Source organism: Rhagoletis zephyria, unplaced genomic scaffold (assembly GCF_001687245.7).
Source record: "Rhagoletis zephyria isolate East Lansing unplaced genomic scaffold, Rhagoletis_zephyria_1.1 Rzeph_scaffold_00069, whole genome shotgun sequence".
In the NCBI taxonomy this organism is placed as follows: Eukaryota; Metazoa; Arthropoda; class Insecta; order Diptera; family Tephritidae; genus Rhagoletis; species Rhagoletis zephyria.
Window position 1 is genome coordinate 43,759 of NW_016157153.1, and position 13,193 is coordinate 56,951.

At 31.1% G+C, this 13,193-nt stretch overlaps 1 protein-coding gene across 1 annotated transcript in view; it reads right to left on the reverse strand.

Moving 5' to 3' along the window:
• Window positions 1-361: 361 nt before the first annotated feature.
• LOC108371497 (uncharacterized) overlaps window positions 362-13,193 on the reverse strand; it is a 20,162-nt gene continuing 7,330 nt past the window's right edge. Inside the window, exon 2 of the mRNA XM_017627079.1 lies at window positions 362-428. Within this exon, the coding sequence (XP_017482568.1) occupies window positions 382-428 (47 nt within the window). The 3' untranslated portion in view covers window positions 362-381. The remainder of the gene's footprint in view (window positions 429-13,193) is intronic.

Consider the following 13,193-nt stretch of genomic DNA (forward strand, 5'->3'; position numbering starts at 1 on the left):
CAACGATCCCGTAACAGCCCTTTGTTAAGATTAAAGAGAACAGAGCTATCCATTTCCGAGTGAATCCAATTTTTTAGACAAAATTTTAATGAAAAAGGTAGCAACAACTATAATTACAAAACGCAATAACTGTGCAATTTAGCATAAACACCATATCGAGCCCTAACCGCCAAAATAACGTAAGCGATATTTTTTTCAAAATTTTCTTTTTGATGCAGAAATGCATCTAGGTGCTCAAGGAATATTTCTGCGTCATAAAGAAAATTTTGAAAAAAATATCGCTTACGTTATTTTGGCGGTTAGGGCTCGATATATACACACACCAAATATAATAATAATAGATATATACAAACACCAAACACCATACACCACACAAACGACCTACGCAAGTCCGATATTGCGCAATGTTTTAGTGTGGTTTAGGGGCCCTATAACAGCAGCGTGTGCAAATAAATTCCGGATTTTATTTCCCTTATAAGAGCTACCAAATCAAACTTATAAATATCTACACATACAATTTTAAAACTTTAAATATCAAGAAAAAATGATTTGCCTTTAAACTAGTAATATTATTCATAGTTTTCAAAAATTCATTTCTGCCAGCCAAAGTATCAAAATGGGGCATTTGTGAACAAAAAAGTATCAAAGTATCAAATATATTTAGAAAACAAATTATCAAAACAGGCAACGCTGGTTGCAACAGCGACGCAATTTAAAATTCAAAAGATAAAATCCTTTACTACTGTTAAGTGCAATAAGAGTTTTAATATTTTGAGTTTTGAATTGTATCGTTGTTATAATCATGATTTTGCACATTCGCAGTTTGTTGTCCTGAGGCGACGATTTGTACATTTTAACAGACACAGAGGGTTGTTGTTTGGAAATTTTTTATTGAGCTGAACTCGTTCTGGATAAAAATCTAGACTACTCTGTAATTGCCAAAATGTACAAATCTGTTCAAAAGTACAAATCGTGTGATCTCTGCTTAACTTGAGTAATGTCAAAGCCGCCACGACGGCGCTATCTTGTATTCTATCATTCATGGCAATGGCAGATCTCCTAATAATAAAGCGCAACATTTTTGTTTTTGTATGTGTGCCAGGGAAGCCAACTCGTGGGGAATGGATGGTTGTTTGTAGGGATGCTAACGATACATCGATGTATCGGCAAAAAAACATCGATGTTTTACTCGATGTTTTCAACGCTTAAATATCGATGCATCGATGTTATTTTTGTCGATGTTCTTAACATCGAAATGTTGGGAATTTATTTTTAACATTATAAAATTACAGATGAGCAAAGGCAAGTATTATTTTTAAGAGCTAATTTTCAAATCAAATATTTAAACTGTAGAACTTATAGACAAACAGAAATTAATTGAATTTATTGTCTGAAATGTACCTAGTTGTCAACTCCACGTTGACGGTGTTTTTGCCACTATGTCCAAGTGTTTCGGGAGGCGTAAAGTACAATAAAATTATTCTAACTACATTGTAGTAGATAATAAGCCGTTTGGAACAGTTGCCGGTGCTGGTTTCATTGTACAAAGTGCCAAGCAAAGACACGATTCGAGCAAGAGTGGATGAAAAGTATGAGGTCATGTCAAATTTATTTAAAAGTTACACTACGATGCATTTAAGAGTTGCATTGCAGCAGCAGTAAGATTTGCAGGTTTTGCATGATTTAGTCCGAAAAGCGTTCCAGAACACATTTTTCCTGTAATTAAGAGCACTTTCGTGCGAGTAAAACATGTTCACACTCAGTTAGAATTTGCAGGATTTATTAGTCCGATGTTTTTCTTCTGGCATTTCTTTCAAGCATTTGACATTTATACACTTGAATAAAAACTGTTGTTTTTTGCGTTCCAGCCAGTGCAAGGCTTCGAAAAAAATTGATATTAGATTTTACATTCAAAAAATGGTAGAAGTTGGCCGATTTTTTTTTAAAGAAACAATATTAGATAGTTTTTACTTATATAGGATAAATCAAATCAATAAAACATTCAACAAAAAACGTATGCATAAAACTGGGCCTGAATCACGGCATCCGCGATCGAATGAAACTCTATTCGAATCGAATGAAAAAAATTATATCTGTTTTCCGGTAAATACAATTTAATTTGAAAAAGCGAACCCCCTACCGAATGCCGTAACCTGAAAAAGAAATTAGGATGCGAATTTTATTCGATCACAGATGCCGTAATTCAGGCCCTATATTAGTTGAAAAAGAGACTCAAACAATTCCTCTACACTTCAAAATTTCATGACTAAAATTAGATTTGAAATACTTGAAGTTTGCAGACCATTCGTTCGGCAGTCTCCCACAAAAACGTATTGCAAAAGAAAAATATTTGTATAAACAGCTGATAGAGATGCAATTTCACATTCTTATTTCTTATGGTCAGAGTTAACTTTTCATGTTTTTAAGTGTGTTGGATGGCAAAATATGTATACACCGCGTCAATTTAAATCTCTTTGCTTTCTTCTAGAATAATATTGGTAGATTTTTATAATTTGTTGGTAAAAATGGTAAAATATAAAATAGCAGCAGTTTTTCTTGTGAGAGATATTTTGCTTTTTGACAGTTCTACAGGTTTTCGTAAAAAATCGCAGGAACGCACCTTATATTTAGTATTTTCTAGATTTCTTTCAAAATATCGAAAGCATCGATGTTTCTCGTCGATGTTTTCGACATCGATTTTTTTAATTTGATATATCGACATCGAAAGTATCGATGTTTTTTCTGTCGATATCGCAACCCTAGTTGTTTGTGGGGAATTTCAGTTTACGTGGGGAATCGGGCGATGAACTGTTTTTTTGTGAAGAATTAGGTGTTAAATAATGTTTTTCTTTTTGATTCACTAATTTCATAATGAGTTAAAAAAGTTTCATAAGAAGTGTAACTGCAACTAAAAGTACTGATTATGTAACACCGAGTTCTTAAATATTTAAGTCAGCAACGAAGAGGAACAATGGCAGCACTATTTACAAATTGTCATTTGACATTTCCATTTTTGCCGTTTTATTGAATTTTTTTATAATATTACACAAAATTTGTAACTTGGATTTATACGGTTTTTGTTAGAGAATGAACTATATTTTTATAAAAACTAACTCAGATTAAATAAAAAACAAAATGCTATTGTGACAACTTGTCAAAATTTGGTGCGACTAAAATTTTTTCGACTACTGTATGTAAATATATAAATATTATATGTACATTTTTTATTATTTATTTGTTGAAACACTTTATAATAGTGTGTTTTGATTTATAAATACATATGTAGATGAATTACATTTAAAATAAAATACAAAACACAGAAAGACCAGCAATATATCAAAATACCAAATCAATTCGGTTGGCGATACAAGCGTTGCTCAGGGCCGAAAACTATAGAAATACTAGTCTTGGTGGATTACACTGTATGACGATGGGTACTGTGGTGACACTCAGATGGAGTCGTGTTCAATTCAGTACACTGAGCTAGCGCCAAAAAAACTGCGCTATTACCCATGGCTAGGGAATTCTCAAAAATGAGTTGGCTACCCTGGTGTGTGCGTATGATTCGCTGCCACAAAACTCGGTATAGAATAACTGTATTCCCTGCTAGCGTCGCAACAGTTCGTTTGTTTGAAATGAACGTTGCAATGTAAAAAAAGAAAACTGTGTTTTAAAGAAAGGTGAATAAATGAACATATTTGTGCTCGTATGTAGGTATTTTATTATACATATACATATGTATGTATATTATGTATATATTTTTAAAGGCATACTTTTTGAAAAAGTGCGATCTAATAATGTATGTTAACGTATGTATGTAGAATGTAGAAATTTCAGTTTATGTCAGCTTACTCTTGCAGAATAAACGTGCATAATAGTGCCATCTATATACACGAGTGTTGTTTGTTTACGTTTTTTATTGAAAGCCGGTTCGTGTGTGTTATATGGTATTCTTAGTTTATTTTAGTTTTTATTTAAATACAAAGCGCTGCAATTCTACGTACATAGCTACCCAGTGGGAAAATGTAATCTATGGGAATGCAAAAAGTAATGTATAGCCTCTATAACCTACGCACGAAAAGATGCAAGAATTTTTCCACAGCGATGTCATACGAAAGTAATGTGTCGCATGTCGCTTTACGAAACTATAAATAGAATAAAAAAAAAATAAATAAAAATAAAAAATAAAGTCCGTGCCACAGGTTTTGAACCCGTGACCAACAACACGCCAGTCGAACTCACATCCATTCGACTACAACAGCTGTTAAGTCCACGTGAACAAAAAAAAATACTTGAGTTCGTTTTTAAACTTTTTTTTTTTTGTTTGTGGATTCAAATAGAGGGCTGAATGAATTCATTCAAACGGCTTGTGATTTATTCATTTACAAAACGAATGCATTTTTTTTAATTTGAGTAAATACATATATATATCAATATTCAAACAAAGTGAAAATAAATTGAATTGAAATAAATGAAAATTTTTTGTATGAATATCCAAAAATATTTTTTCTATGCACATATGTACAAACTAGGGATGTTTCGAATGTCATATTTTTCACATAAACGAATGTGAATCCGCATTCGAATTTTCGGAATGCGGATGTGCTGATGCGAATGTTAAGAACAACATTAAAAAGCTATAATCAACTTAAATCAACGTTTTTATTACATAAAAATTTTGTAAATTATTAGAACATTGAACGAGTGCTTAACCTATACAGTGTTTAAATCTAGTAAACAAAGTTCAAAAGGGGCATATTATATTTCAAAAAAGTAATTTTGCTGCTTTTTCTCCCATGAGGATTTTTATTTATCTCTTCTCTCGGGACGTTTATTTCAATACGAAAATTATTTACGACGAAAAGACATCTTAAAATAATCGTCCCGCGAGTCAGTACAATTATAAAGCAATATTTAATTTTATTTCTTATAATCGTTATGGTCTCTGAAAAAAATTTTTACCGAAATGGGTTTGAATGATGTGAATGTTTTCCATTTGAAGGCAGAAAATTTAAAACAAAATTTGTATTATTCACNTTTTTCTATGCACATATGTACAAACTAGGGATGTTTCGAATGTCATATTTTTCACATAAACGAATGTGAATCCGCATTCGAATTTTCGGAATGCGGATGTGCTGATGCGAATGTTAAGAACAACATTAAAAAGCTATAATCAACTTAAATCAACGTTTTTATTACATAAAAATTTTGTAAATTATTAGAACATTGAACGAGTGCTTAACCTATACAGTGTTTAAATCTAGTAAACAAAGTTCAAAAGGGGCATATTATATTTCAAAAAAGTAATTTTGCTGCTTTTTCTCCCATGAGGATTTTTATTTGTCTCTTCTCTCGGGACGTTTATTTCAATACGAAAATTATTTACGACGAAAAGACATCTTAAAATAATCGTCCCGCGAGTCAGTAACAATTATAAAGCAACATTTAATTTTATTTCTTATAATCGTTATGGTCTCTGAAAAAAATTTTTACCGAAATGGGTTTGATGATGTGAATGTTTTCCATTTGAAGGCAGAAAATTTAAAACAAAATGTGTATTATTCATAACTTACGAAATTCCAAACGCTGATTGTTTTGTATGTGAAGTAAAATATTAAAATCTACTGTACTGTTTAGCTAGAAGTTTGAATGAATTCATGCAGCCCTCTAATTCAAAAATAAAAAACATCATCCAAAAAATTACCCAAAGTGCCAACACTGATTTAAATACGCCTGTATTAAAATGAAGCATTTTTCATTGTACACATCGCGTTTTGCACGTCTCGGATGCTTTTTCATATGTAATTAAGAAAGTATCAATCATAAACAGCGGTGTCAACATATACTCACATACATTGTACATGTTTATATGTACAAACTCAACATTTGGAAACTAATTTATACGTATGGATGTAGCTGATTGCGCAAATATGCTTAATACGATGGGTTGTTGTCAAGAGGATCCGGGATCAACTACTACCATCAAACGGAAAATAAAATAATTTATTTTCTTCTTAATTACGAGAAAGCTTCCTTTTTCATTCTAAAATTTTTTTCCCTCAGTGTAACAGATAATGCATGTCTCTGATTACAATAATTTATCTTAATCTTATATAAATTAGGCTAATTAAAAAATATAAATTTTACTATTTTTGAAGTTAAATTTTTTTTTACAATTCCGAATCTTGACTTTATAACATTTATGGAAAAAATTATTTTTGTACATTTTACAAAAATTAAGTTATTGCTTATCTATTTTATATTCTTTGCTTCCATAAAATTTGTATTTCCAATAGACTCATTGTTTTGATGTTCGTCTGTTTATGATTTTCCCACTATTTTTATATTTAGCTATGAGAAAAAAAAAAACGAATTCTGTTTAATTAATTTATTTTTTTCAGTATACAGGGTTACCGGGAATTCCGTTCTAGATGCTCAAGGCATTATTATTGTCATTTGGTGCACAAGGACTATTAGGTACTGAAAATGTCCTTTTAAAATGTTATTCTTGAATATCTTTGAAATTTTGCAATAACTATTTTTCAAAAAAGTATATGTTAAGGACCAATATTCACTCGACCACATTCTCGAATTTCATCCTTTTAACTATATTAGCTTAAAAAATTTAAATTTATTAAAAGGGCATTTTCAATACCCATTCGTCCTCCTGAATTTAAAAAAATTTAACTTATTTTACCATAACCTACAAAAAAATAAAATAGTGTTTATAATTAAAACAAAAATAAAAATTCAAATACATTTAAGAATTAAGTTGGGATCGAACCTGACTGCTACTGAGTTTACTACTTTAAGAGCAAAAACACAACTTAGCAAAACTTAGAACCTTATTTTAACATTTAAAAGTCACATTCACTCCATTTTAAAGCTAAAACTCTGTGTGTGCGATAAAATGCATTTTAAGTTAACTATGACAAAGTTAAAATGGTGATTTTCTAACATCTTTATGACTACGGGCCAAAGATTTTATAATGAAAATAACCACAAATTTATTAGAACTTACTTTGCTAATTTGCCACGATACTTTTAGAAGTACAATACAACGTTGTTTTCAAAATAATTTGCAGAATAGTTTCCATACAAATGGTTTTTTAATGATGTGAAGTAGGGAACAATTAGAGAAAAATCCTAGATTCAAAATTTTATCAAGCAGCCATGTTTAACTGTCAGGACATGGTTCAAGTTTTATTGATGATTTTTATAAATTGACACTGAATTAATATAAAAAAATTGGATATACGGCAAAATAAATTTTTTAAATATCANGCAAAAACACAACTTAGCAAAACTTAGAACCTTATTTTAACATTTAAAAGTCACATTCACTCCATTTTAAAGCTAAAACTCTGTGTGTGCGATAAAATGCATTTTAAGTTAACTATGACAAAGTTAAAATGGTGATTTTCTAACATCTTTATGACTACGGGCCAAAGATTTTATAATGAAAATAACCACAAATTTATTAGAACTTACTTTGCTAATTTGCCACGATACTTTTAGAAGTACAATACAACGTTGTTTTCAAAATAATTTGCAGAATAGTTTCCATACAAATGGTTTTTTAATGATGTGAAGTAGGGAACAATTAGAGAAAAATCCTAGATTCAAAATTTTATCAAGCAGCCATGTTTAACTGTCAGGACATGGTTCAAGTTTTATTGATGATTTTTTAAATTGACACTGAATTAACATAAAAAAATTGGATATACGGCAAAATAAATTTTTTAAATATCGAATATCTCGAAAATTCAATCATTATTTACTTCAAATTTCTAGATTATTGATTCAAGGAAAGTGTTTTTCTATTAAAATGTCTCGAGGACGTCCACCGTCAACGGATAAAGACCAGATAATTTCAGCTGTTTTGAAATATAAGGATTTAATTGTATGCAAAAAATCTGAACAATTAATAACTTCAGAAAATGATTCGATTTGGACAATTATATCAGAAGAAATTTCCAATAAAATTAAAGCTGGTTCTTTATACTCATACGTCGTCAACAATAGATTTGATTTAAGAACTTTGCTGCTGGGCTCACAGGATAGTGGACCAAACAACACAGATATTGAGTTAAGTGCAACATCGTCTACATTTTGTAACGACAGTTCTTTCGAAAAAGAAAAATCCAGCTTTATTTTTACTTTGATTTTTGGGAAAACTGAATTCAGCAATTTAATTGTGGAAACAGTAAGGCAATATAAAAATAAGAAAGGTAAAAAACAATTGCGTATTGTTAATGTATTAAAACCTAAAGAGTGGACAGAAATTATCTCAAAGAAAATATATGCTGATTTTAAACTCTTGCACGGATTTCATTTCAAAAGCAATTATATTAATCGCGACAAAAAGTCAAGAGGTTTCTCGGGTAATATTAAAATTATTATTAATTATGAGAATGTTATATTTTAAATACCTTCAGGTCATTGTAACTGCGGAAGCCACATAAACTGTGAAATTTTACCAGGGCTGGATCATGATGACATTATTAAAATAAGGTGTACACTTTCTGAAGGTCAAGGAAGCTGTGGGCAGAGGCAGTGTAGAGGTGAAACAAGGAAAGAAGTTATTAAGACTTTAGAACACGAGTCTGTGGAATTGTACAGATCAAAGAAAGCATCAGAATTAATAAGTGAAGATGACTTAATAGTTCCACCGCATTTGTATAATGCCAATGTTTTAAGGACAGCTAAGTGTCACTCGCAGAACAGAAAATATGGGGACGTGAATCCAATGATGGCAATTTCGAAATTTAAAAGAAACTCCGAAGGTTTAGATATTGTGAAGGAAGTTGGGATAGACCCAGCAAAAGTATTATTTTGGTCTCCTCACCAAACTCGCCTTTACAATAAATTAATCAAAGGCACAGATTCTCGGCTTTGTATCGATGCTACTGGAGGGTTAGCAAAAAAAGTCATACATGTAGATAGTGAAAAATCAAAAAGTATTTTTTTATACCTTGGAGTTCTTTATACTTTGAATGCACAGTGCGCTGTAACGAGTATGTTTTCCGAGTGCCAGGATACTGTTACTATTACCTCATGGTTGATGCGGTGGACTCAATCTGGTGCAGAGTATCCAAAAGAAGTGGTAAGGATTCATTGGAATGATAATATTTTTTGTGAATATACTGTTCCTATTTATTCCATAATATATCTGCATCCACTTAAAAGTGAGAAGTGATCTCCTTACTTACTTTAGTGAAAACCTTCACTAATTCTGGTAATTTTGCCAAAAAATTTAGAACAAAAATGCTAAATAAAACATATTCCTAGTAAACAAACGTGGTACAAAGCTCAATAAAAATAGTAAAAATAAAACAGTGATAATTAACTAAAAATTACCGCAAATTTTTTTATTGATGTCGAATGTCCCAATTCTTCGTTCTTTGTATTCTATTTTACAATCATTGTGTCCTTAAAAGTTTTTAATAAATTAAATGCTTCATGTTCCTTAGGTTTGTGATTCTTCCAAGGCACTTCTGAATGCATGCAGCCGAGCGTTTACCCAGTCTGAAACAATCGCACATTATGCAGAAATGTGTATGACCGATAACTTGCCCAGAGTATATATACGAATACACGTCGCACATTATATAAAGAATTGGTCAGATTTTCTTAAAACTGAGAAGAAAGAAATTAAGAGATTTTATTTATTTGCCATTGCACAATTAATATTAGCAAGAAGTCAAATTCACGCTACAACGATTATTGAAGCTCTTCTTCTCATTTCAAAATCTGAAACAGTAGGCGAGGGAGCAGAATCTTTAATGACATCATTAAAATTTATTAAAAATTTAATAAAAAATAAACTTTCTGATTGCGAAATGGAAGAAATGTTAAACACATGTTTAGCAGATGAAGAAGGCTTACAAGACAACGAAACAGAAGAAGAAAGTGCAGATACGGAAAAAAACAGTATTTTAACAGCCTGGGCACTGTCAATGGAAAATAAGATTAACACAATTTTACAAAATGAGAGAGGGGACGATTTAAATCCACGGCATTGTCCAAATTTTGCGAAACGTCTTATGAATCAGATAAAAACAATTCCTGTTTGGTCGTGCATTCGAAGAGACGATTTTGAATTCGGACGAGTACCAGCAAGCAGCGCCCCTGTCGAATGTGAATTTAAAATACTTAAAGAACAAGTTTTCAATAAAGCGAAGAAGATAGACGAGGCTGTGGAATGTATTGTAAAATATTACAATGGCAAACTAAAATTGATTGACTGTTCAGTTAGCTCTAATAAAGCTTATAAGACGGCATCAAAAACTTCAGAAGATTCAACAAATTCGTCTCCAGATGAAAAAGTTAAAATGAATCGGAGCCCGTTGCAAGATATATCAGACATGTTTAATACAGAAAAAACAGCAACATGCTCAGCTTGTGCCAAAGGGGATTCAGCTGATGGTCGACATAAATGTGTTTTATGTGAGGAAAATATTCATATAGTAGACTCATGTTCCGTCCGTCTTGAAGAAGACGGAGAAGATAGTTCTAGCGAAAGGCGAATTTGTATTTCATGTTCTAGAAGCTCCACTAAGAATATAAGACTTGCACTCAACGAGATTGAAAATTGGCGAGGGTTAGGACAGCCGAAAAAAAACGATGCTTCTACTTTTCAAAGGAAAATCCCGATTTTGACGATTGCATTACTTCCACTAAATGCCGCACATTACCAATTCTTAAAAATGGAAATGATCCCACATTAGCTTTAGTGTCTCTGGGTAGAGCTTCATTTTCTTTACTGAACACATGCTCACTGGACAGCATTTTTCAAATTCTTTTAGCCGCAGTAACTGACTCCGAAAAAGTTAAAAATTATGTTAAAGACCAAAAAACAGAAAACATCTTGTTTGATTCAAAAACTAACATACAAAAACAGAGCACAAATATTTTTAAATTATTTCAACAAAACGCCAAAAAAAAATATCATCGAATCTGTAGATTGTTCTTGCAATGTTGTATCCCTGGCAAATTTCATATTTAAAAATACACCAAGTTTTATGGAAATGTCTCTCTGTCGTGCTGGATGTAAAGCAAGGATAAAATCACTTCCGACTATAACAATCACTGACAAAGAACTAGCACAACCATTGGGTATTGTGATTCGAAATCACATTATTCTTCCAGTCGTTAATAGCATACATGAAATAGGTACCTTTAAAAATTAAAACTTCAATTTTACTAATGACGTAGTTAAACTTTTCGACGTTGAAAACGTAATGTTAGAAAATATTTAAGACTTCTAAGTACTACGTGTCTTTCATCATCTATCATACTATAGTCATTCCCACAAAATAGGACGTTTTCCAAAACGCATTTATACAATGTAAAAAAATCGCACCAATACTGCATGCATACCGTATTGTATTTGTAAACTATTGCTGTTGACATTGTAGAACAAACTGTAATATTAATTACAATGGCCCTTTCGCATAAAGAATTAACTTTAATGTTATTTAAAAAGGTAACAACAACTATAATTACATAAAAAAAATTAAATAAAGGGAAAAAGAGATAAAAAAATTTTGCTGGCAGTGGGATTCGAGCCCACGCCTTTACGGAGAGCCAAATCTGCGAAAATGGATAGCTCTGTTCTCTCTCATCTTAACAAAGGGCAGTTTCGAGATCGTTGGTTCGAATCCCACTGGCAGCCACATTTTTTTTTCTTTTTTCCATTTTTTTTTTTCTTATGTAATTATAGTTGTTGTTACCTTTTTAATTAAAATTTATTTACAAAAAATTATATTCACTTGCAATTATGATGTGAAATACCATAAACTACAAAAAAATAAATAGTGTTTATAATTAAAACAAAAATAAATTAAATAATAAATAAATTAAGTTGGGATCNTTTTTTTCTTATGTAATTATAGTTGTTGTTACCTTTTTAATTAAAATTTATTTACAAAAAATTATATTCACTTGCAATTATGATGTGAAATACCATAAACTACAAAAAAATAAATAGTGTTTATAATTAAAACAAAAATAAAAATTCAAATACATATATTTAAGAATTAAGTTGGGATCGAACCTGACTGCTACTGAGTTTACTACTTTAACAGCAAAAACAAATCTAAGCAAAACTAAGAACCTTATTTTAACATTTAAAAGTCACATTCACTCCATTTTAAAGCTAAAAGTCTGTCTTTGCGATAAAATGCATTTTAAGTTTACTATGAAAGATTTTGATCGACTCTATATTGATATGACACAATTTTAATCGTTAAAACGTGTTTCTAACATCCTTATGACTACGGACCAATTATGTTCGTATACAAAGTAACAGGAAATTTGGAAAACGCCCGTTCGCTCAAAATAAATAGAACAATCCATCCTCATAATTAAATGTTAAATGCTTTCAGGTAATATAACAGTTATCGGCGTTGACACGGACCGTGCGATTCATTTAAAAGACATACCTAAGTCGTATATATGTCCTAAAAGCGGAGCATTATACAACATTTTAGGAGTGGTAGAATACGAAGGGCCCCCAATATCGCATAAAACTTCTATGTCCATTGGACATTACCGAGCTATAGCGAGGAGGAATTCCATATGGGTTATATACGACGATCTAAAAGACAAGGGGCGCCAAGTTACAAATAACTACAAACTGAAAATAGAAATGCTAATTTTTGCAAAAACTTGAAATCTATAGAGAAACGAATAAAATTGGCTTCTTAGAACAATTTCATTAGTCTTTTCCTACTTTTTTTTAAAATTGGATTCACTTGGAAATGGATAGCTCTGTTCTCTTTAATCTTAACAAAGGGTTGTTACGGGATCGTTGGTTCGAATCCCACTGGCAGCAAACATTTTAGTTAGCAAAACACCTTATATCTAAAAAAATACAAGAGCGACAAAATTATTTTTTCCACAACTAATTAAGTGCAAAAAAACGGCAAATTCATAGGTATATGCGACATTTTTTTCTTGATGAAAAAATTTTTTTTTTCTTTTTTTATTTAAAAAAAATATTGTTTTCAAAAGTAAACTAGCTCATCTTGGAACGGCAAAAAAACGGCAAATTTGGACATAAAGCCTAGTCTTTTGTCTTTGAGTTTGGAGGGGTGCTTCGCTAACTTTATATAAAGTTAGCAAAACACCTTATATCTAAAAAAATACAAGAGCGACAAAATTATTTTTTCCACAACTAATTAACG